General features: G+C 60.7%; 1 protein-coding gene across 2 annotated transcripts in view; it reads left to right on the top strand.

Moving 5' to 3' along the window:
• Positions 1-370: 370 nt before the first annotated feature.
• ADCY1 (adenylate cyclase 1) overlaps positions 371-21,926 on the top strand; it is a 110,659-nt gene continuing 89,103 nt past the window's right edge. For both annotated transcript variants that reach the window (XM_067043007.1, XM_059073611.2), the window contains exons 1-2: positions 371-1,015; positions 19,790-19,939. In XM_067043007.1, the coding sequence (XP_066899108.1) occupies positions 371-1,015; positions 19,790-19,939 (795 nt within the window). The remainder of the gene's footprint in view (positions 1,016-19,789; positions 19,940-21,926) is intronic.

Genomic DNA, 21,926 nt, shown 5'->3' with positions numbered 1-21,926 from the left:
GTGGCACTGCGCACCAGTGAGGAAACTGAGGCCGACTAGGTGGGTGCCCGAAGTTCACGCGGCCCCTCCGGCGGCGGGGGCCCTGGGATGCGGAGCTGGGGTGCGGGCCGGGGCGCGCGCGTGTGCCTCGCGCGCCCAGGCCCGCGGCTCCGAGCTCGGCTGTCGCAGCGCGGTCTCCGGAGGACCGCGGCCCGGGCGCGGGCGGCGCCAGTGCGCAGGCGCAGCGGGCGGGAGGGGACGCGCTCGGGGCGCGCGCGCGGGGCAGCAGGCGCCCCAACTCTGCCCGCCGCGCCCCGGCGCCTCGCCGCCCGCCCGCCCGCCCGCCCGGCGCCCCGGCCGGCGAGGGGCGCGCCCGCTGCATGGCGCTGGGATGGCGGGGGCGCCGCGCGGCCGAGGCGGCGGCGGAGGCGGAGGCGGCGCGGGCGAGTCTGGGGGCGCCGAGCGGGCGGCGGGGCCGGGCGGCCGACGCGGGCTGCGGGCGTGCGACGAGGAGTTCGCGTGCCCCGAGCTGGAGGCGCTGTTCCGCGGCTACACGCTGCGGCTGGAGCAGGCGGCCACGCTGAAGGCGCTGGCCGTGCTCAGCCTACTGGCGGGCGCGCTGGCCCTGGCCGAGCTGCTGGGCGCGCCGGGGCCCGCGCCCGGCCTGGCCAAGGGCTCGCACCCCGTGCACTGCGTGCTTTTCCTGGCGCTGCTCGTGGTCACCAACGTCCGCTCGCTGCAGGTGCCCCAGCTGCAGCAGGTCGGCCAGCTCGCGCTGCTCTTCAGCCTCACCTTCGCGCTGCTCTGCTGTCCCTTCGCGCTCGGCGGCCCCGCCGGGGCCCACGCCGGGGCGGCAGCGGTGCCGGTGGCAGCCGACCAGGGCGTCTGGCAGCTCCTTTTGGTCACCTTCGTGTCCTATGCCCTGCTGCCCGTGCGCAGCCTGCTGGCCATCGGCTTCGGGCTCGTGGTGGCCGCCTCGCATTTGCTGGTCACGGCTACCTTGGTCCCCGCCAAGCGCCCACGTCTCTGGAGGACGGTAAGTGCCGCCGCGCGCTCCCGATCCGGTCTGAGACACACCTGCCCGGGAGGGACTGGGAACGGGGGGAGAAGGGCGCGCATCGCCTGGTTGGGCAGGTGGGGAAACTGAGGCCCCGAATTCGAGGGGGGACGTTCAAGGTCACTCAGAGAATTGGGGACACAGTAGGGGCTGGCATCCTGGGGCCGACTCTTTTCCGAGTTACCGTCCACAAAGCGCTCCTGGGTGTGGAATGTGGAGACCGGTAGACTAGTGTAGAGAGGGCAAGGATTGGCAAGGTCAGGCAGCTGGTGAGCGGCCAGGTGCGGCCAGAGCTCGGGTCCGACGCTGTCTGTCTGTGCCCATCCCCGCAGGAGGGACGAAAAGTAGGCGCGGGGAGCAGGCCAGGGCAGGCAGGATTCCTGCGGGCTGTGCGCACAGCCTAGGGCGCCTCTCCCTTGCGCTTGGAGCCTGGAGCCCATGTGGGGCTCGCAGAGTCCCCCTCCCAACCGTGCCGCCATGGGGGAGGTGGGAAGGGGGCAAGGTTTGGCCCCCTCCCGGCACCCTGGCGCCCAGTTGTGGACTCGTTTGGGGTCCACAGGGACAGGGTTTGCCAAGGTCGCACAGGGCTCTGGTCTCTTTTGACCTGCTCTGCTGCAGCCGGGACCCAGGCTCGAAGCGCCTGAACTTTGTCACTGTCTTTCCCGGGTGGGCAAGATCGTGGCGAGGATCCCATGCCGGCTGCTTCCTGCGGGCTCCTCCCCAGCCCAAGGACCCCAGAGGTCTGAGGCAGATGTCTTGCCGCGTGGTGCTTTTGGAGCTTTTCTGTGCAGCAGCCCAGCCTATCCCACCTGGGCTTGGAGGGCCCTGAGGGAGGGTTTTGTTTCTGCCTCTGGCTGCATTTTGGCAAGGGGGGGGGAATCTGATGGGGTGGGGGAGCCCATCTAGGGAGAGAAAGGGGAAGATGGAGGAGATGGGGTGAGGAGGGGAAGCTGGACAGATCCGGCTTTGGGAGGAACAACTGGGGTGGGGGGAGTGATGGGTGTCAGACAGCTGGGGCTGGGGCCCCACTAAGGACCCACCACCCGAGGACCAAGGGAGGGGCCTCCAGACGGTGATGCCCGGGATACACAGGGTCAGAGGGGCCATGGGACACACAGGAGTGACACAATGCTGGACCTATATTTCAGGGCCCAGAGAGCTGGGAGGGGAGGAGGAGGGAGTATGTGGAGAGGGGCTGGGGGGTGGGGGGAAGAGAGGAAGGGAAGTAGGGGTGAAGGCCGGAGGCAGAGAGGAGGCAGAGATAAAGGCAGAAAAAAGGGAAAAGGGCCAGAGGTCTGCGTGCCCAAGAGAGGGGAGGAAGGGGTGGGAGGGGGACGGGAGAGAGGGGAGAGGGGAGGGGAGGGGAGGGGGGAGGGGAGAGGGGAGGGGAGGGGAGGGGAGAGGGGAGGGGAGGGGAGGGGAGAGGGGAGGGGGGAGGGGAGAGGGGAGGGGAGGAGAGGGGGGAGGGGAGAGGAGGGGAGGGGGTGGGATGGGTGGGGAGGGGGAGGGGAGGGGGAGGGGGGTGGGATGGGCGGGGGAGGGGGAGGGGATGGGAAGGGGGATGGGAGAGGGGAGGGGGAGGGGGAGGGGGTGGAGGGTTTGGTTCTCCAGCAGACCTCCTATGGGCTTTGACCTTCGCAGGGGGCACCCCTGTATCTCTCCCCCAACAACCCTCCCATGTGTTGTGGTTGCCCCTCTCCCCCCCACCCAGCCAGGCCCCCCCAGCAAGGACAACTTCCCTACCAGGACCCGGAGGGAGGCTCAGAGGCCAGGTCAGCTGCAGGTGGGGAGGGGGCCTGGACAGGCCTGGGCTGGGGCCTGGCTCGGTTCTGGTTGCACCCAGGGCTTCAGTCAGCTGCTTCAGTAACAGGCAGTACTATTGTCTTCTCCTTTTTTTAATAACCAATGCTCTATGTAGCCTGTAGTCATTCCTTTTAGAGAATTAAAAGATTAAAAGAGAGAGGGGGAGGGGTACGGGTGGGGGAGAGTCTGTACAGGTGCCTCGGGCACTCAGAACTCTGCCCCTCCCCCAGGAAAAGAGGAGCTCCTGTATCCTAGGGAGGAAGGGAGAGCATCCTGGGGGCGTGGGAGTCGTAGGGAGCAGACATCTGGGCTTCACTGCTACTGGCTGTGATTCCCTGGGCAATGCAGACCCTTCCTTTCCTGAGCCTCAGTTTCCCCACCTGTCTAAAGGGCATCGCAGCTCCCCTGTAGGGCTGTGGTGAAAGTGAAAAGTTCGTACTGGAAAAGCACATATTCGAAATCTTGGGCCCCTCCTGAATCATTGTGGCTTCTTTATTTAGAATATTCGTATTCAAGCCCACAAGTCTGTACAGGTGGTGGTGATATTGATATTGATATCTATCGGACAGATAGATGGGGATGGATGCAGAGAAATATGTGGTGATCCGACTGTATGGTGCCCCAGGGATTCTCCCTTCCAATTAGAAAATTCTGGGAGTCAGTGAAATCTGTCCTTGGTGGGCTCTGCAACTTGGTATTTGAGACCAGTGAAGAAGATGGCACCCACGTTTCCGAAGCACGTCCGTTGCTAATCACGCTTCACCGCCTCCCTGCCATCTTACAGTACACTCACCTGCTGACAGCGCTGCTCCCGCAGGGTGGAATTGGGGGCAGGCAGAAGCCCTGCAGGACACAGGGTGGAGGCCAAAAAGAGGTAGAGGAAGGACTGGATGAATGAGGCGGTCTGTGCAGGGGTGCTGCCTTTGCTGCATGTATGCAGCGTGTCATGTGCTCGCTGGAGAAAGCGTGCTCTGGAGACTGAGACCGGGGTCAGGCCCTCCGCAGGGAGGCTCTAGGGCTTTCTTGCAGCAATCCTGTGCCGCCCTGGTGTGTGGGAATCTGGGGACGCAGCCATGTGCTTTTGGGCTCCGGGCCAGCCCAGGTGCTGGGAGGCAGAGGTGGACATGCAGAAAGCCGGCCATGTGACTGCACTGCTGAAATTTGGGGGGCTCCACCCTTCCCCGAGAGGGTGTGCCTGCTGCTTTCTGCTAGAGCAGAAGGAGTTTGGGGAAAATGGCCTTATTCCCACCTGGCCCAGCACCAAGGATGAGCCCCATAAATGTGGACCGGACTGGGTCCCCTCCCTCTCCCAGCCCCTTGCTTTCAGGGCCCCCTTGTTGTACCTAAACACAGTCACTCACTTTTATTTAACTGGGCAACGTGTCAGAACTGAAGGCATCACATCCAAGAACACCTGAGGCCTGCTCAGAACCAGCAGCGGTGGGCAGGCTGGAGGGCATGGGGTCGGGGGCGTGAGCACAGCAGCCTGGGGTCCTGGGGCTTCGAGGGTGGCAGAGGAGGGGAGGGGGAGATGCCAGATTTGTCCCTTGTGAGCCTTGAGGGGCGAGGCTTGGGGAGGAGGTGACCGCGCTCCCGGACAGGTTGGCTGGGGAGTGGCGGGGAAGTACAGTCAGGGGAGTGCTTGTGAAGGTCATTGCCGGGGAGTGATGGTGGGGCAGGAGGGGTGTCTCTGGAGAAGGGTGGCTGGCTCAGGGTGCCTGCCCTGCCTCTCAGGTGCCTTGCCTGTGACGGGTGCAGGGGGCAGAGCCGCAGTTTCCTCTCTGTGCTCTTTCCTCAGGGCTCCCTCCCGGATGCCCGCTTTTGGGGCAGGTGGGTCAGGATTGCTGTCTTTTTTCAGAGGGGGGGGATAGGGAGGGTCCACTGCAGTGTGCAACGTGCAGTGCAGTTTGGTCGCCTATCAACGTAAAGGAAATGTGTTTAGTGCCTGAACCACAGAAAGGGTAACAAATCGCGGCTGTCCTGGGGAGGTGGGAGCTGGCCAGAATTCCCCCGGCCCCTCCAGTTTGGTCTGAGCCCTTGAGGAGAACGTGAGTGCCGGCAGGTAGAGCCACGTGACAGCTTTCAGAGTCACCATGTGGGCTGGCTGTAGCGACTGCCACACGGGCATGCCTCCCGCCCCTATATGTCTCCCACCCCTCCTTCCAGACAGGCCTCCGGGGCGTCTCTCAAGACCTGTGCCCCCCCCTCAGCCCAGCGCCTCCTCAGGAGGGGCCCTCGCCCCCCATGGTCCCCTGCCCCCTGGCCGGCCCTCTTCCCCTCCGGTCCTCTGCATCTCCCCTCAGCCCGCCTCCCTGGACCCTCCTGACCAGCCTGCCTCTGCAGCCGTGCCGCACAGCCGGCCCCTCACCCCGGCGGGGCCCCTTCTCCTCTGGCTGGGCTCTTTCCTAGGTGGGGCCCCTCTCCCGCTGCACGTAACCCTCCCCCCAGCCTCCTGACTGCCCCCTACTGGTACCTCCCTGTCCCTCCCCTGCCCTGGCTGGATGCCATCACTCTTGGCTCACCTGCTTTGGCTCTGGTCACTGGGCAGGGCTCAGCGCCACAGCTCCCGGTCTCACTACCCCGGCTTCCCACCCCCTGCACATTACAGCCCGGCTGCTCCCTGAGCCTTGGGCAGTGTCCAGTGCCTCCTCCAGGCCTCCAGGTTCATGTCCAGTGGGCATCCCACAGGGAACACCTGATTCTCCAACCCCCTTGTCTGATGGGTGGTCCCCTCCCTAAACCTGGTCCGTTTCCATCACAGCTGTGTCATCCTCCCCCCAGGGCAGCCTGCTCTAACTGTTAAGAAGCACCTAGAGCCGCCTACACCAGGGCAGCAGGAACTCGGGAAGTGGGGCCTGGGTGAGGGGGAACCGTCCTGGCATCGGGCGAGGGTTCCCACCTGCTCCCCCTCTGGGCGGTCCTGTGGGCCCCAGGCTTTCCTCTGTGGCCGCAGGACCCCCAGACTGTCCATGTGCTGGAGTCTGGCCCCCCCGGTGGACCCGGTGGAAGGGCCGGGGACCAGGCGGAGCAGACATGACTCTGAAGCCTCTGCAGCTGCTTGGGCTGGGGCCCCTTCTCTGGACAGTTCTGCGATCCACGTTTGGGTGCCAGGCCCCGAGCTAGGGTACCAGACCATCTGCCCTCCAGAAAGTTAGTCTTTGGGGACCCCGATCAACAGCTGGAACTGCAGTCTGTGCCGGGGGGAGTGCGTGTGACCTTCAGAGGCGTGTGAAGGGGACAAGGCAGACAGGGGGCTCAGGGTGGCCTCCTGAGGACAGTGCGCTCCAGCCAAGGTCCTGGACAGATGAGGCCAAGGGGCTGCTGGGCCCTGGGGCTGCAGGTGGCTGCCTGAGGGGCTGAGCTGGTCACCATGGAGCCAGGGAGGAGGGCGTGGCAGAAAGGGCCCGGGGGGTGGGGGGAGGCCCTGGGGCTCGGGCCACAAGGAATATTTGGAGGTGTCCCTCAAGCGGGTCCTGTGGGGAAACGTCCCCACCTGCGGCCCTTTCCAGGGCTCACAGTGGTTCTGGGGTGATGCCCTTCTCCCCTCACATCTGTGAGGTCCAGAGGGTCAGGGCCCAGCCTCTGGGTTGACGGGTCTCCTGCCGGCTCTGTGTTCCTGCAGGCTTGGAGCCCAGAAATGTCCTCGGATCATTTCCTGACTCAGATGGGGTGGGTCGGAATTCCCAGCACCGCGGGGGCTCTGCTCCGAGCTGTGGTGCCGTGGGCAGGGGACTTACCCTGTGCCTCAGTTTCCTCCGAGGTCACGCCTGTGGTTGTGTAGGTGCAGGTGGCCCTCTGGGACCGTGGCTTCCCCGCAGCGTGGGACCCGCACTCAGTGAAGTGGGAGTCTCCTCTTGTCATCACAAATTGAGCGTAGCCTGTGACCTATGAGTTTTCCCTACCTCGGTGACCCTGTGTCCGGTCTTGGTCAAACGCTGAAAGAGACGCGCAGGATGCCGGTGGCAGGCCGTCTGTCCAGATTGAGCCCTTTGGGTGTTTCCATCGCTTCAGGCCGGTGTGCTGTTGGGAGCCCTCCCGTAGCACAGCCCAGCTTGGGTCCCTGGCAGCAGCAGCCAGAGGGCTGTGTCTGTGCTGAGGCCTGCCCAGGGACGGGGCTTCGCTCGTCCACGTGCCAGGCCGGGCAGGGGCTGGCGCTGGGGCAGGAAGGGGCCGCATGGCAGCCAGGAGGCCTGGGCCACCACCCCGCCCCTGCACCTCCACGTGAGACCCTGTTGCCGGACTGTAGGCACCTTAGTTTGCACCTAGAGGCTGACCCAGGCAGGCAGAAAAGACCTTCCCGCCCCTAAGCGCTGGGTTTCGCCGTGTTTGAGGATGTGAGTCACATGTGGTCCGTCGTCTCTCTCACACGTGTGTGCACGCTCACGTACAAACACACGTGTGCACGCACACACACTCGAGTGCACACTCACACCCACACAAATGCACATACAAGCACACTCAGCTCACTCCCACTTGTACGCACGTGCCCTCACACTCACTTGTGTACATGCATGCACACATAAACACACACCCTTGCACGCTCAAACAGGAACACATGCACACTCACACACATACACGCAACACACTCTGATTGTTTTTACTGTTTTCTGGGTGGACGTGTCTCCCCTGAGAGAAATGGGGCCTGGGGTCCTCCAACTCCACGACCAGTGCATGAAATGAGACCAGGCCCCAGGCTCTGCCCGGGTGGGGAGGTCGGGTCAGGGGCCGTGCGTGTAGGACTGAGAGCCTTGGGGACGAGTGACAAGGGCCGGGACCCCCACCGGCTGTGTCTCTCTGCCCTCTGTCTGCTTTGCATCAGTCCAGGCAGGGCAGGCTGGGCTTCCTCGGGCTCACGTCCACGTGCGGGGCGTGGCGTGGGGCTGACGCGGCCTCCCCACCCACCGCAGGCCGCCCCTCTCTGCCGCGCCTCCGTCCCTCCTGTTTGGTTCTCCCTGGATCCTGCTCTGTCCCCTTCCCTCCTGGACCCTGGCTTCTTGGATTGGAGAGTGGTGGGATGTGCCTTGATACGGAGCTGCCAGGGTTCTCTGGGCGGGGCTGTGCAGAGCGTGCACGCAGCTCTGGGGGGTGGGGCCTCTGCGCGCCTGCGCGTGTTGTGGACGTGCGCGCGCGCACGAGCGCATACGTGTAACGTCTGTGCGTGTGTGTGCACACGTAGGTGTCCGTGTGTCCACGCGTCCGCGCATCCTGGCGTGCAGGGGTGTGAGTGTGTTCACGTGGGTGTGCATGTGTCGGTGGCATCCAGAGCCCCGAGTCCCACCCCAGACCTGTAGAGTCTGGGTGTCTGGGTTTGAGGCCACCCACTCATCTTTCAGAATCTAGCACCTGCCTTGTGTCAGGCTTGGTACAGGGTCTGTGGTCTGAGGGCCCACAGCCTGGGCACAGGGACAGCAAGCAGGGCCCTTGTGTGTCTAGGTCTGGAGTTGGGGGCACTTGCCGAGGTGGGCAGTGCAGCTTGGAAGGGGGCCTGGCCAGGCGGTCACGGCCTGTGGGGATCCTGTGGGCAGCGGGGCTGCTGCAGGTCCAGAGCCAGGGTGCTTACGAGGGATCCCAGGTGAGGGGCCCTTCGTGCAGGTAGGTGGAGGGGATGTCCAGGTGAGGCATCCGGGTGCAGGGGGACAGGGTGCCCAGGAGAGGGGCCCTGGGGACGGGACTCCGATCCGTGGTGTGTCAGGGTCGCTGGACATGCTGGGTGCCCCCTCCTGCTGTCCACGCCCCGCAGAGGGGGAAGCCCTCCCTGTGGGCACATTCCCAATCTGAAGGCAGCTTTCTAGTTTGATTCTGAAGTACAGAGTAACTGTATCAGGGTCCAGCTTTTCCTTTGCTGAAGTGGACCCTGGCTTTCCGCGAGCACAGCTGACTCCGACGGATGCATGGGCCTTGTCGTTCATGCAGTGGCTCGTATGGGGCCCAAGGCACCGCGTGCCCAGGTTGGGGGATGTCAGATGCCACACTCTGGACAAGGAGAATGACCGACCACAGCAGGGCCTGCCCCCTCGAACCCGGGCCGTGCCTGGGACCCTGGCCCTCCGGCCGGCCCTCCTGTGTGGCCTCTTGTCCCGTGCACTGTCCCCCTAGCGCCCTTCTCAGCAGCTGCCTGATGAGCCCGTGTGAGACAGCATTTTTCCAAGGGTGCTTCCCACATCGGCACTGGCAGTCTTGTACTGCCTGTGAGCACCTGAGGGAGGCGTCCGCCCTGGGACACTCTGCCCACTGCTGCTGGCAGAACTTGGTTGTGGGCATTGGTGGGAGGGGGAGCCTTGTGCTGGAGTGATGTACTGGAGTGATGACCTTCTGTGAAAGCGTTTGTGCGTTTTTCTTAGTGCCTTTGCCTAGTTTCCTTATGGGAGAAACACTCTCTTGTTAAGAGAAGGCGTTGCCTCCTGAATCAACCGTGGCCAAAGGGATCTGAAATGTGTGCTCTTTGAACTTGTTTTGCAAGATGGCTGCTTTCCCAAACACATGTGCCCTGCTGCGTGGATGAGAAGCTCAGTGAGCACATTTGAGGAGTCACCGGTTTAGCCTAAGGATTTGGAAATATCTCTGATGCTTTATTTATTTATTTTTTTTAATTTTTAAAAGATTTATTTATTTTATTTATTTATTTTTGGCTGTGTTGGATCTTCATTGCTGCGCACGGGCTTTTCTCTAGTTGCGGCGAGCAGGGGCTACTCTTTGTTGAGGTGAGCGGGCTTCTCATTGCGGTGGCTTCTCTTATTGCAGAGCACGGGCTCTAGGTGCGCGGGCTCAGTAGTTGTGGCTCGCGGGCTCAGTAGTTGTGGCTCACGGGCTTAGTCACTCCGTGGCATGTGGGATCTTCCCGGCCCAGGGCTCGAACCCGTGTCCCCCACATTGGCAGGCTGATTCTTAACCACTGTGCCACCAGGGAAGCCCCTGATGCTTTACTTTAAAGCAGATCCTTAGCTGCAGGAATCACAAGTGGTTCCTGGGCACTCACTGTGTCCCTGGAGCACCCTGTGCAGTGGGACCCTTTCCTGAAGTCCAGTTTGTTCAAGGGTCAGGAATGGGCATTGGGGTGAGATCCTCTTTGTGGATAGAGTTGGTGTCCAGGTGTGTAAAGGTGAACGGAGGTGCTGAAATACTGCAGGTGCTGTGGACGGGGTGGGTGGGACTTGGAGGCCCGCGGTCCTGTGGCCCAGCTCACTTGTGCCCCAGCAAGGGGGGTGAGGCGGGACCCCAACACCAGGAGGTGCCCTCAATGAAGATGCTGAGGGTTACGTAGCCCTGCGCCTGGGTCCCCCTCCCCCTACCTAGGTGTGGCGACCACAGCCCAGCCGGCCTCAGCCTTGGGGCTTCGAAACCCGATGGCAGGAGCTCACAGGAGCCCATCAGAATCTTGTAAAAAATAACTTGTTTTTATTTTATTTTTATTACGGAAACTTCAGTCATACACAAGAGTAGAGGGACCAGCGTGGTGATTTCTTGGGTAGAAGCCGTCAGCTCCAACAGTTAGCAGCATTCTGTCCTTCTTCTTTCGAGAGATGGTAGCCCTAAAATGCTTCTATTAATTGGAAAACAGAGTTAAGAAGCAATGACATTAATCTGACAACACCCCTGTGAGCGATGTTGAAAAGGCAGCTATGCTTGAAAAGACGACGAGAGCACCCCCTGGCTTGCGGCGACTGAGCAGAGGTAGGAATGAGTGGGTCCCCCTGTGAGCACCCTTGGAAAGGAGGTGAGACGGACCCGGGGGGTCTTAGGGCCTGGCCCGCAGACCAGACGCACAGCGGCTCTGCAGGGTGCGGTGGGGGGCGTGTGGGGAGTCGGGGTGGTGGAGCGGGGGGTGGGTGCGTTGGGCAGCAGCTCCCTTCTTGTCTTGTGGCCTCACTGCCCTCTGTGACTGTGACAAGGACGTCCTTGGAGCCACACCCTCGAGTCCACACACCTGGCTTCTCTGCAGGACGGGCCCTGAGTCCCGTGCTGGGGACAGTCTGGGCGGCGGCAGATTGAAAATGGATCAAGTTCAGCGGAGGAGTTTGAATGCTGAATCGGGGTGATCTTGGGGTGCCTCGGGATTGGGGGTTCAGGAGGCCGCCGAGTGAAAGACGGGGAACCCTTGCGGCCAGAGGCATCAATGAGCGGGAACAGCGCCCAGGGGAGAGCGTGGTCTCCCCGGAGCCGCGCGCTGCATGGGCCGCGGGGGCATTTGGGTACGACACGCTCTGTGGCCGGGGAAAGTGGGCGGAGCCGGCCGGGGAAAGTGGGCGGAGCACGGGGCTCCTTGGGTCTCAGGCCTGCCGTGGAGGTGGGACGCTGTCCTGGAGACCGCGGGAGTGTGAGAGCAGCGACGCGGGTGTGGATGCAGTGACCCGGGGACCATCTTCTGCCGATATTTGAACTCTTTTCCAAATTGCCATGAGCCTTTTAAAATTTTTGTTTTTTTCTTTGTGGTGTGTGTGTGTTGTTTCCCCTTACGAAGGGTCCCTCTGAGGACACCAGGGGCACGCATCAGGTGGCTTCTTTTCCCGTGTAACTGCCCTGCTTGTAAATCTAAAGTGTCTGCCCTTCCTTCCTGAGGCCCTTTGGGGATGGGGCGGGGCCCTCTGGGTGGTCCAGGTCTGACCCAGGTGCCTTGTGCTTTCCCTGTTTGGCTTCTTCTGTCTTTACATACTTGGGGCTGACCAAGCGCCCTGCAGAGGAGCCTTGGGGGGAAGCCCAGCCCAGCGGAATTCCACTGGGGGACAGAGGGTTGGGGGGGCGTGAATGTCTGAAACTGAGCCCGCATGTGTTTCAGCACCAACGGGGTGCTTGGCTCTGTCTGTCAGCTCAGCCCCCCTGTTCTGAGATGGCCCCTTATGAGATGGGGAGTTTGTGCTGGGGGACTCTGGGCCCTGTGGCATTGGCAACAGCGTGGTGTCTCCCTTAGGGAAGAGGTGCAGTGCAGACCGCACCCCTGGGTCCACGTGGGGACCAGGCCGTGGGCCATGAGAGCCGCGGCGGTCCTGTTGCCATCGTCCCCGGGGAAGGCAGCCCCAGGCCGGGTGCGGTCCTGCTGGTCACCTGTGTGCCAGCCCCGGCCCAGCCTCGGAGCCCAGAAGCCAGCGGTCGGGCTCCGGAGGAGGGGGTTTCTTCTGGATTGCTGTCTCACTACGCCAGAGAGATGTCCATTTGACCAGTGTCCAGTGCTGGAGGGTCCCCCTGGCGTGGGAGCCCCTTGGAGATCCCCACCTGGGAGGAGGTCCACTGAGGGGCCCTGAGACGTGGCACGAGTCTTTCCCGGGCCAAGTGGCGGTTTCCCACGAGGGCCTTAGAGGTGCCGGGCACGGTGCCAGTGCTGCCGACGGCCGTCCGTGGCAAGAAGCCGTGGGCTCCCCTGGGCTGGGCAATTCTGCCCGGTCTGGCTGCTCACCCCACCCTGGCCCAGGTGCTGTCTTGGGGCCTCTTCCCGGAGAGCCCGAGGGGCGATCTGCCGCTGTTTCCTTCCTGTGCTGAGCAGTGAGTGATGTCAGTGCCCCACGGGCTGGCCAGGAGTGCAGCCGGGCTGGACTGGGCCCAAGATGGGATCACTGCTGCAGGAGTGGCGGGCGATGCCTCCCGAAGCCTCCTCCCCCGACTCTCCATCCCTCAGCCTGTGGTCGCCTGCATCTCTGAGAAGCTCACGGTGACCCCCGGCCTGTCCCCCTTGTGGTTTCTGCACAGCAGGTGCTAAACCATGTGGTCACCATCTGGGCATGTCCGGCCGGGCCGCGAGTTCAGAGAGCTTCATGGGAGGACTTTTTTTTTTTTTTGCTACGTCACGAGGCATGTGGGATCTTAGTTCCCCGACCAGGGGTTGAACCCGTGTCCCCTGCAGTGGAAGTGTGGAGTCTTAACCACTGGACTGCCAGGGAAGTCCAAGAGAGCTTCGTGGGGAAAAGGAAAACTCCTGAACCCTGGGGAAACCCCGGGGGTGGCCGGTTTGGATCAGGAGACGCGTTGGGCGTGTGAGGAAGCTCCCATCTGGCAAGGTGCAGGGGTTGGGGGGACGCCTGGTCCTAATGGTTCACATCGGGGAGCTCCGGGGGGGTGGTGACAGGTGGTTGGCAGACGCCCTCCCCCAGTCTCCCTGAAGCGTCCCTTACCCCAGTGATCCCATTTTAAGAAACCCCTTTGATGAGTGTGCTGGAGTAGGGGGCAGCTCCCAGCTCACTGCAGGGGTGGGGAGAATGTGTGGTTTTCCTGCGGGGTGAAGGGCCCACAGGTGGTCTGAGTGGAGTGGAGTGGAGTGGAGTGGGCTTTGTTTGTGAGGATGCCTCTCCGATCTCCTACCGCGTCACAGTCCCTCCTCACGGGACAGGTTAGCAGCTGATAGCAACGGGGAGGTGAGCTATGCGGGGGGCAGGGGGAACAGCTGCTTCCCCGGAGTGGGCTCCAGCCGAGCACAGTGAGGGACGCAGTGGCCAGCGGTGGACGGGGGGCGGGGCGGCGTCTTTCTGCTGGGCCGACTAGCAGCCCTTGGCCTGGCCATTGTACTTGGGAGGGGTGCTGACCGCACACGTGGCAGGGGTGTGTGTGTGTGTGTGTGTGAGACCCAGGACCCTGGCAGATGAGGACTGACTGACTGGTCAGTCACCTTGACACACACACACACGTCAGTCACCTTGACAGACAGACAGACAGACACACATGCACACACACACATCAGTCACCTTGACAGACACACACACGTCAGTCACCTTGACAGACAGACACATGCACACACATCAGTCACCTTGACAGACACACAAACACACGTCAGTCACCTTGACAGACAGACACACACACGTCAGTCACCTTGACAGACAGACACATACACACGCACACACATCAGTCACCTTGACAGACACACAAACACACGTCAGTCACCTTGACAGACAGACACACACACGTCAGTCACCTTGACAGACAGACACATACACACGCACACACATCAGTCACCTTGACAAACACACACACACACACGCGTCAGTCACCTTGACAGACAGACACACACGTCAGTCACCTTGACAGACAGACACACGCACACACATCAGTCACCTTGACAGACACACACACACGTCAGTCACCTTGACAGACAGACAGACACACACGCACACACGTCAGCCAGCTTGACAGACACACACACGTCAGCCAGCTTGACAGACAGACACGCACACGTCAGTCACCTTGACAGACAGACAGACAGACAGACACACACACACACACACACACACACACTGGCTCTTTTATGGCCCCCAGGGACTCGCCATTCCTGTTTGTAATCTAACCCCAAAGATGGCAGGAAGGAAGCTAAGATGATGAGAAAATCCCAAAAGGGAGGTTTCTGTTCTTCTCAACTGTAGTTTTAATTTCAAGGGCTGGGGTCCACCTTTCACTTCCTCCCGTGCAGGCCTTTCCGAAGGTCCCCTCACGCGGGCTCCCATGGCTCTGGGGCCCCGCCCCCTCCTCCAGGGCCGGCCCTTCCGGATCCCCGTGTCCAGCCAGTGCCCAGGGCCTCTGCTGCCATCGCAACAGTCCGCTCACCTTCTGCCCGTGTCGCAGCCACTCCCTGACTCCCTGGCACCTGTGACGGGGTCCCTGTCCTGAAACCCGCTGCCCTGAGAGCGTCCTGCTGGCCCTGCCCTGCCGCCCCTTCCGCACTTCCCGCTGGGCACTCGTCCCCACCTGCCCTGGGCCTTGTGTGGAGGAAGAGGGGCGGGTGGGGCCCCGACCAGCCACAAGCCCGGCAGCCCTGAAGCCCATGGCTGCCAGCACCCGTGCAGGGCCCCCAAGGCCCACCCACCCGAGGCCTGGATCCGGAGACGTGCCCGTGGCCTGGCGGGCCCTGGAGTTACGTACGTGCCTGTGTTTGGGACGTCCTGGCCTTGGGACCTCGGGGAGATTTAACGTCTCTATGCCCGTGTCCTCCCCATAAATGGCAGGCCTTCATTTCCGGGCTCCCCCACCTGCCCAGGGCCTGCTTGGGGCCTGCGTGGTGCCACCTTTGCTTCAGTTTGTAGCGGTCCCTGCTCGTGTGGCCTCCCGGCGGTTTACCTTCTGTCTCCTGGTAGAGGTAGGCCCGCCCTCCTCCCATAGACCCTAGAGCCCCGAACACTGGGTTCTCCTTGGTTAAGTTACTGATCTCACAGCCTCTCGCGTAAAATTCAGAACGATGCGACGTTCGGGGGGGCAGTGAGCCCTGCTGGTTGTGCAGGAAGCGGAGCCGCGTGGCCTCGTGCTGGACGTCAAGAGCAGAGCTGAGGGCAGCGCAGCGGGGCCTGGGGGCCAGAGTGGAAGGAGAGGGTCTTGAACGAGCTCTAGGGTGGTCAGGGAGGGAGCAGGGACATGGGACGGCGCAGTGCCGGCGGTGTTTAGAACTCCTGGCGCGCAGGTGATGCTTGCTTGACGAGGGCTCCCAGCCCTGCCTGAGAAACCAGCCAAGACCTGGGTGTGTGATTCCATGTGCGGGGCGTGTGGGGTTTGCGGGGCAGCGGGCGAGGGCCCTCCGGCTGGAGAGCAGTTGTGTGCCTTCCTGAGTGCAGGCCAACTGCAGGTACGTCACGGTTAGGAGACAGGTGCACTTCGCTGTGGTTTCCTGCAGTCACTGAATCAGTGATTCTGAGCACACGTCCGACCGACGCAGGGGGTGCCCCGGAAGTCCCCAGCGGGGCCCCTTGGATGAGGGGACACAGACAGAAGGTCTAGCCCCCCTCCCCGCTGTGCCCTCCAGGTGATGCCCTTAACCTCCTGGCTGGGTCTGTAGCTTTGTGGTCACCGTGGACTCAGAAGAGGCCTCCATTCCACGTGCCAGACCAGGCCTGTTTGTTCTCAATCCAGCCTCAGAGCTCATCTCCTCCCATCCCCGGCAAGGCTCGCCTGGCCCTCTGGGACCTGGAGTGGCCGGGACGGGAGAGCCCTGCCCGCCACAGGGGACTTCTGGACAGTTCATGTTGACTGATGACCCCAGGCGCCCACCCACTGCGCGGTGACAGCTTCTCCCCGCTCTACACGGGCCTTCCCAAGGGGCCGGGGGACCCCCAGTGCCCACTGTGGGGTGGGGTTGGTTGCCTGCCCCATGGGCAGAGGCTGATGAGCTGCCGTGGCCATGCACACCTGTCGCCAGGTGATCTCATCCTTTTCCCTGCAGTGCTTCCTCTGCTGGCTGTCTGCCCAGGTCACGGGGCCTGCAGGGCCAGGGCTTGGGAGGGGCACGCTCCTGCCAGGCCTGCCCCGCACGCTGCTCCAGTGCAGTTCCCTGGGCTGCGTGACCTGGTCCACGTGTGCGTGTGTCTGTGGGCTGTGTCCCAGCAGCTCCCACCAGCTCAGCCTGCCCCAGAAGCCACGTCACTTTCAGACACTAGGACACGTTGATGCCTTGCCTCTTTGGTTTTTTAAAAAACATTTTTCCCAGTCTAGCTCTTATATTTAGATCTTTGATCCATTTTTTAAAATAAATTTATTTGTTTACTTGTTTTTATTTTCACCTGTGTTGGGTCTTTGCTGCTGCACGCGGGCTTTCTCTAGCTGCGGTGAGCGGGGGCTACCCTTTGTTGCCGTGCGTGGGATTCTCATTGCGGTGGCTTCCCTTGTTGCGGAGCACGGGCTCTAGGCGCCCGGGCTTCAGTAGTTGCGGCACGTGGGCTCAGTAGTTGTGGCGCGCGGGCTCTAGAGCGCAGGCTCAGTAGTTGTGGTGCGCGGGCCTAGTTGCTCCGCCGTATGTGGTATGTTCCCGGACCAGGGCTCAAACCCATGTCCCCTGCATTGGCTGGCAGATTCGTAACCACTGTGCCACCAGGGAAGCCTGATGCCTTGCCTCTTATGTGCCTCTCTTGATCGTGGAAAAGCTGGGGTCCCTCCCCACTGCCCATCTGTCGATGCGTATGAGAGTTGGGACACAGTCTTATCAGGTCTCGTCCGAGGCAGCCTGGAGAGAGGATGGACAGTGCAGGCGGCAGCTCAGGTGTCTGCGTGAGAGTCCTCCCTCCGTCCCTTTCCAGCAACGTGGCGGGGCCCAGCCCCCGCACCAGCCCTGTGTCCTCAGTTATTCATTCAAGAAATACCAGGGCACCTGCTACCATACGAGAGGCTCTATTCCAGGCTCCCGGATCCGTCATGGACCTGACAGACTGAGGCCCCTCGAGGGGCAGACAGCAGGCAGGGAAGGTGACAAGTGAGTTAATGTTATATAACGTGTTGGAAGACGGTAACTGCTGAAAACAATAGAAGGAAAGGAAGCAGGAAAGAAATAGAACTGGTCAGTGGGAGAATACTCAAAGCGCAGGTGACAGTGTGTGCATTTTTAGACACAGGGAAGGTGACGTGTGAGTGGAGGCCCTGGAGGTCGGGGGTGAGCCAGGCGCTGTGTGGGAAAGGGGTTCCCACCCAGGGACGCAGGGCAGAGGCCCTAAGAAAGCAGGTGAGGCCAGGGGGACACGAGGAGGACAGGACGTAGGGGCATCTGGCCTGGGCCACGGAGGGCTTTGGGCACAGGAAGACTGCGGAAGCTGTGGGGCTGACGGGCTGGAGGGCATCTCGGGAGAGGTGTCCTGTGAGTTGTATGTTCTGCACGTTCAAAACCTTAAATAGAGGCTGGGAGGGGCGTGCAGAAGCCACAGGTGATTAAGGGTCTGCTGGGAGAGAAGCGCATTTTGTGCAAAGCCTCACTATTGTTTGAATTTTTAGAAACGCGTTCACTACTGCCTGTGGGTGTTTTAAAGACGCTCAGCACGCATTTAAATGTTGACTCCACCGAACTACAGTTTATCGTTTCCCATACGCTGGTCTTCCCATTGCCACCGGAAAAGTGCCTTCATCCACAGAGTGGCGTGAGCGGATCCCCAAATACAGCAGATGGTCCTTTAGACACAGAAAACACTGCCTGGTACGGGGGCCAGTGCAGTGCACCTCGGTGCCGCCAGTGCTGGCCACTGTGCCTGTGAGAGGTGGCTCAGGCGTTGAAGATGCATTTGTGTTCCAGCCCCGCACCGGGTTAAAGCGTGGACGCTCCAGCTAGCGGGACGCTCAGATTTGGAGGTGTTCAGGGGACAGGGAAGATGATCAGGGTCACGTGGAGATGGTCGGGTCGCACGGAGATGCCCAGGTCACGATGAGGTGTTCTGGGCGACAGTGGGCACCATTTTTATAGGACTTTCGGCCACTCTCTGAGACCCCTCTCAGGATGGCCGTCCCTTTCTCTGGGCGGCAGAGGCAGATTCCGGGAGGTGATGTGCAGGAGGATGTTTTGCACACGATCTGTGCGAGGTGTAAGCGCGTGTCCATCCTCTTTGCCAAGTGTACGTGAGACGAGCCGTCCCTGTTGCGCTTGCTGGGAGTTCACTCCCCTCCTGGGGGGTTTAGGGAGGTGACCACTGTGTGCCGGGGTCCTGCAGATTCCAGCCCCTCGGCCTGTCACCTCCTGTGAGCAGCTCTCATGTCGCTAGCTGGACGTCACCGCCGACCCCGACCCCCCGGCTCTCCCCCATCCCTGTCCGTCAGCTCACCCTGGTCGGGCTGCCTTGCCCGTCACTGCCTGGACTCTGGCAGGAGCCCTCTGACCTCAGACTGCTGTCCTGGCTGCTACTGTGTCTGTTGTCCTGTGTCATTGTTGGTGGCAGTCAGTCCTGGGCGGGGAGTGTTTCTGGTTAATCCGGGAGGAACAGAACCTGCAGGAAATGGCTGGAGTTTTAATCAGACACAAAATCATCCACTTTTGCAGCGACTGGGGCAGCAGTTTGTAGACGGCCTGTGAACACCGCAGCCCCGCAGGGAGGTGGGTGGGTGTCTTCTCTCTCTCTCTTAGTGACCTGGGGACCCCAGGGGGATGTGCTGGGGTCCTGCTGGCCCGTGAGAGGCGCCCCTGTCTGGCCCTGGACGCTGTGGCCATGGGAGGTAGGGACAGACCAGCTGAGGAGGCCGAGCAGGGGGCGTGAGGTCTGACCCCCCCCCCCCCCACGTCTGCCACCCTGTGCGGTGTGACCTTCGTCCATCGCGGGTTCCTGTGAAACCCCCAAGCTCAGTCCTGGGCGGTCTGGACTGGACTTGGGTTTAGGCAGGTGAAAGCAGGAAGCGGTAAAACACCGCTATCCTCGGACTTCCCTATCTTAGCTCCCACACGCTGTGTCCTTTCCTGGTCGAGCAGGTCCCAGCCTCGAGTCTGAGCCATGGCTGCCCTGGAGGGGCCTTTCTCGGCTGGGCCCCTTTCTTGCTTCTTGTCTGTTGACGTGGAGTGAGAACCCAGGGACGTTGGAGGGACACTGCGTTTTCTCCGTCTTCGTACATACGTCACAGGTGTTTTCAGTTCATACCCAAAGGCCCCTCATTCTTTTTTGTTTTTAATCAACTCTCCTTCACTGCTTCTCTCCAGAGCTCTCCATGTTGCCTTTGTGGGAATAACCACCCGGTCTTGACGTTCAAAACTTCTGGGTGTAATGGTTTCCTCGGGCTGTTGTAACAAAGTGCCCAGACTGGGTGCCTTAAACAACAGAGTTCTGGAGGCTGGTTTCTCCCGAAGGCTTTCTTCTTGGCGTGTCGACGGCCGTCTTCTCCCTGTGTCCTCACATCATCTTCCCTCCCTGCGTGTCTGTGCCCTGATCTCCTCTGCTTACAAGGACACCAGTCATGTTGGATTAGGGCCCAGCCTAATGGCCTCATTTTAACTTGATTACCTCTTGAAAGACCCTGTCTCCAAGTACAGGCCCACGCTGGGGGGTTAGGGGTCAGGACTTCCACGTGAATTTCGGGGGACACACCTTGCATCCTTTCCTACTGTTCCATTACGTGACAAGCTTATAGCACAGGTGACCCCTGCACAGGGTGAGGGATGAGGCCTGGCTCGTGGCCATGGGAAACCGGCTTGACACTGTGGGTCTGGCTGGCGTGGTCATTTCATGGGCTGGTGGTCAGAGGACGCCTAGGAGCCTCTGCTGAGCTGGGGCCCTGTGTGTATAGCCCTCTGCAATGTTCTCTCCCCTCCAGCTCGGTGCCAACGCCCTGCTCTTCCTTGGCGTGAACATGTACGGGGTCTTCGTGAGGATCCTGGCTGAGCGCTCCCAGAGGAAGGCCTTCCTGCAGGCCCGGAACTGCATCGAGGACCGGCTGAGGCTGGAGGACGAGAATGAGAAGCAGGTCAGTGCCGGGGTCTCGCCCCGAGGGACGTGGGGGGGGTGGGTGGGTGGGTGGGGCATGGAGCCGCACAGCCTTCTCACCAAGGGCACTGAGAGTGAGGCCCAGCCTGGCCCGCCTGGGAGTCGGGTAGGGGCCTCAGGCCCCCGCCGGCCCCTCTGTCTCTGTGGACCAGCCCCCTCGGCCGGTCGGAGGAGAGGGGGTAGCTGCGGAGGAGCACCGTGGGAACAGAAGCAGAGCTGCCGCCCTGGGCATCCCCGGGCCTCGGTTTGCCTGTTGGTGACATGAGGTACGGGGCTGTGGACGAGACGCCCAGGCGGCTTTGCAGGCCTCAGTGGAGGCAGAGGAGAGCTGGGCTCGGTGCCGCCGGAAGGGGCTGGGTTGCTAGGAAGTGATGGTCACCACGAGAGCCTCACACCCGCAGCTTGGCCTGAGGCTGCAGAGCATCCTGCCAGGCCTGCTGGGGCAGTAGCGCCGTCCCTGTGATCCGAAGGCTTGGAGGGAGCCGGGTGGGTTCCCGGTGCCCCAGCTGCCATCACCTGCACGTCCCAGGCTCAGCCCTCACGGCGGCGTTTCCTCTGCTGCTGTCCTGGGGCCACAAGGATACTCTAAGAGCCCTGGGCGAGGCCTTTAGCTGGGCGTACGCGGACTCCTGTGCTTCACCAAAGTGCTGATGGCGGAGGCTTGTTTTCCCCGGGGTAGGGTGCATGGGACGGGTTTATAAACGAGATGCTATTATTATTGTAAATACAAGGCATTAAGTACAGACTGTACGTTTAAAAATGCACACACACATTTCCTTTTATAGGTATTATAACGATGCCTAGTATTTACAGTAGAAGTTGGATATCACTTAGAAATAGATGGTGTATATATGTTGAGATCATGTGTGTGGATCAGTGGGTGGTGTATGTGTGTGGGAGGTATGTGTCTGTGAGGCTGTGTGCACTCTTGTGATGTACATGTGGGCATGTGTGTGTTGTATGTGCACACGCATGTGCGCATTTGTATGTACACACGTGTGTTTGTGGATATGTGGGGCATGTGTGCAAATGTATATGTGCGTATATGTGCGCACGTCTCTGTGTGGATTCGCATTCACATGGACTGTGTGTGCACATGCCTGTATGTCTCTGTACACACCATGTGCACACGTGTGCACTCGTGGGTGGGTGTGCGTATGTGTGTATGTGCGTGTGTAGATGTGTGTGTATAAGTGTGCTGGCACACACATGCATAAGTATAAAGAAGACGTCTCCTGGGGCTGTGCACTGAACGTTTTCCCACGCCAGCGTCATCGGCGCTGATGGGGAGTCTTCGGTGCTAAGAGGCCCTTGAGCTTGGTGTCCTTACCTTCGTCACCTCCATGGGATCCCAGAAGTGACTCTTCAGAGTCCTCTCCCCTTAAATACATCGCCTGAAGTACCGGAAAAATCGACGTGGGGGCCATTCTACTGTGTTTCTGAATCTTCCTTTGCTTTCTCTCCATTTTTCTCTCCTCTCCATCTCCTTTCAAATATCTTCCTTTCCCACTTTCTTCAAAAAATCCCTTTCTTAAAAAAAAGTATTTATTTTTACTGAAGTATAGTTGATTTACAAGGTTGTGCTAGTTTCAGGTGTATAGCAAAGTGATTCACTTATACATACATATATAGCTACTTTTTTCAGATTCGTTTTCCACATAGGTTATTATAAAACATTGAGTAGAGTTCCATGTGATATACATTAGGTCCTTGTTGATGATCTGTTTTATATATAGTAGTGTGTATATGTTAATCCCAAACTCCCAGTTTATCCCTCCCCCCCTTCCCCTTTGGTAACCATAAGTTTGTTTTCTTTGTCTGTGGCTCTATTGCTGTTTTGTAAATAAGTTCATTTGTATTGTTTTTTAAGATTCCACATCTAAGTGATATCATGTGACATTTGTCTTTCTCTGTCTGACTGATTTAGTATGATCATCTCTAGGTCCAGCCATGTTGCTGCAAATGAC

Source organism: Kogia breviceps, chromosome 9 (genome assembly GCF_026419965.1).
Source record: "Kogia breviceps isolate mKogBre1 chromosome 9, mKogBre1 haplotype 1, whole genome shotgun sequence".
Lineage (NCBI taxonomy): Eukaryota > Metazoa > Chordata > Mammalia > Artiodactyla > Physeteridae > Kogia > Kogia breviceps.
The sequence above is the reverse complement of the archived record's forward strand: the minus strand, read 5'-3'. Positions and strand labels throughout refer to the sequence as shown.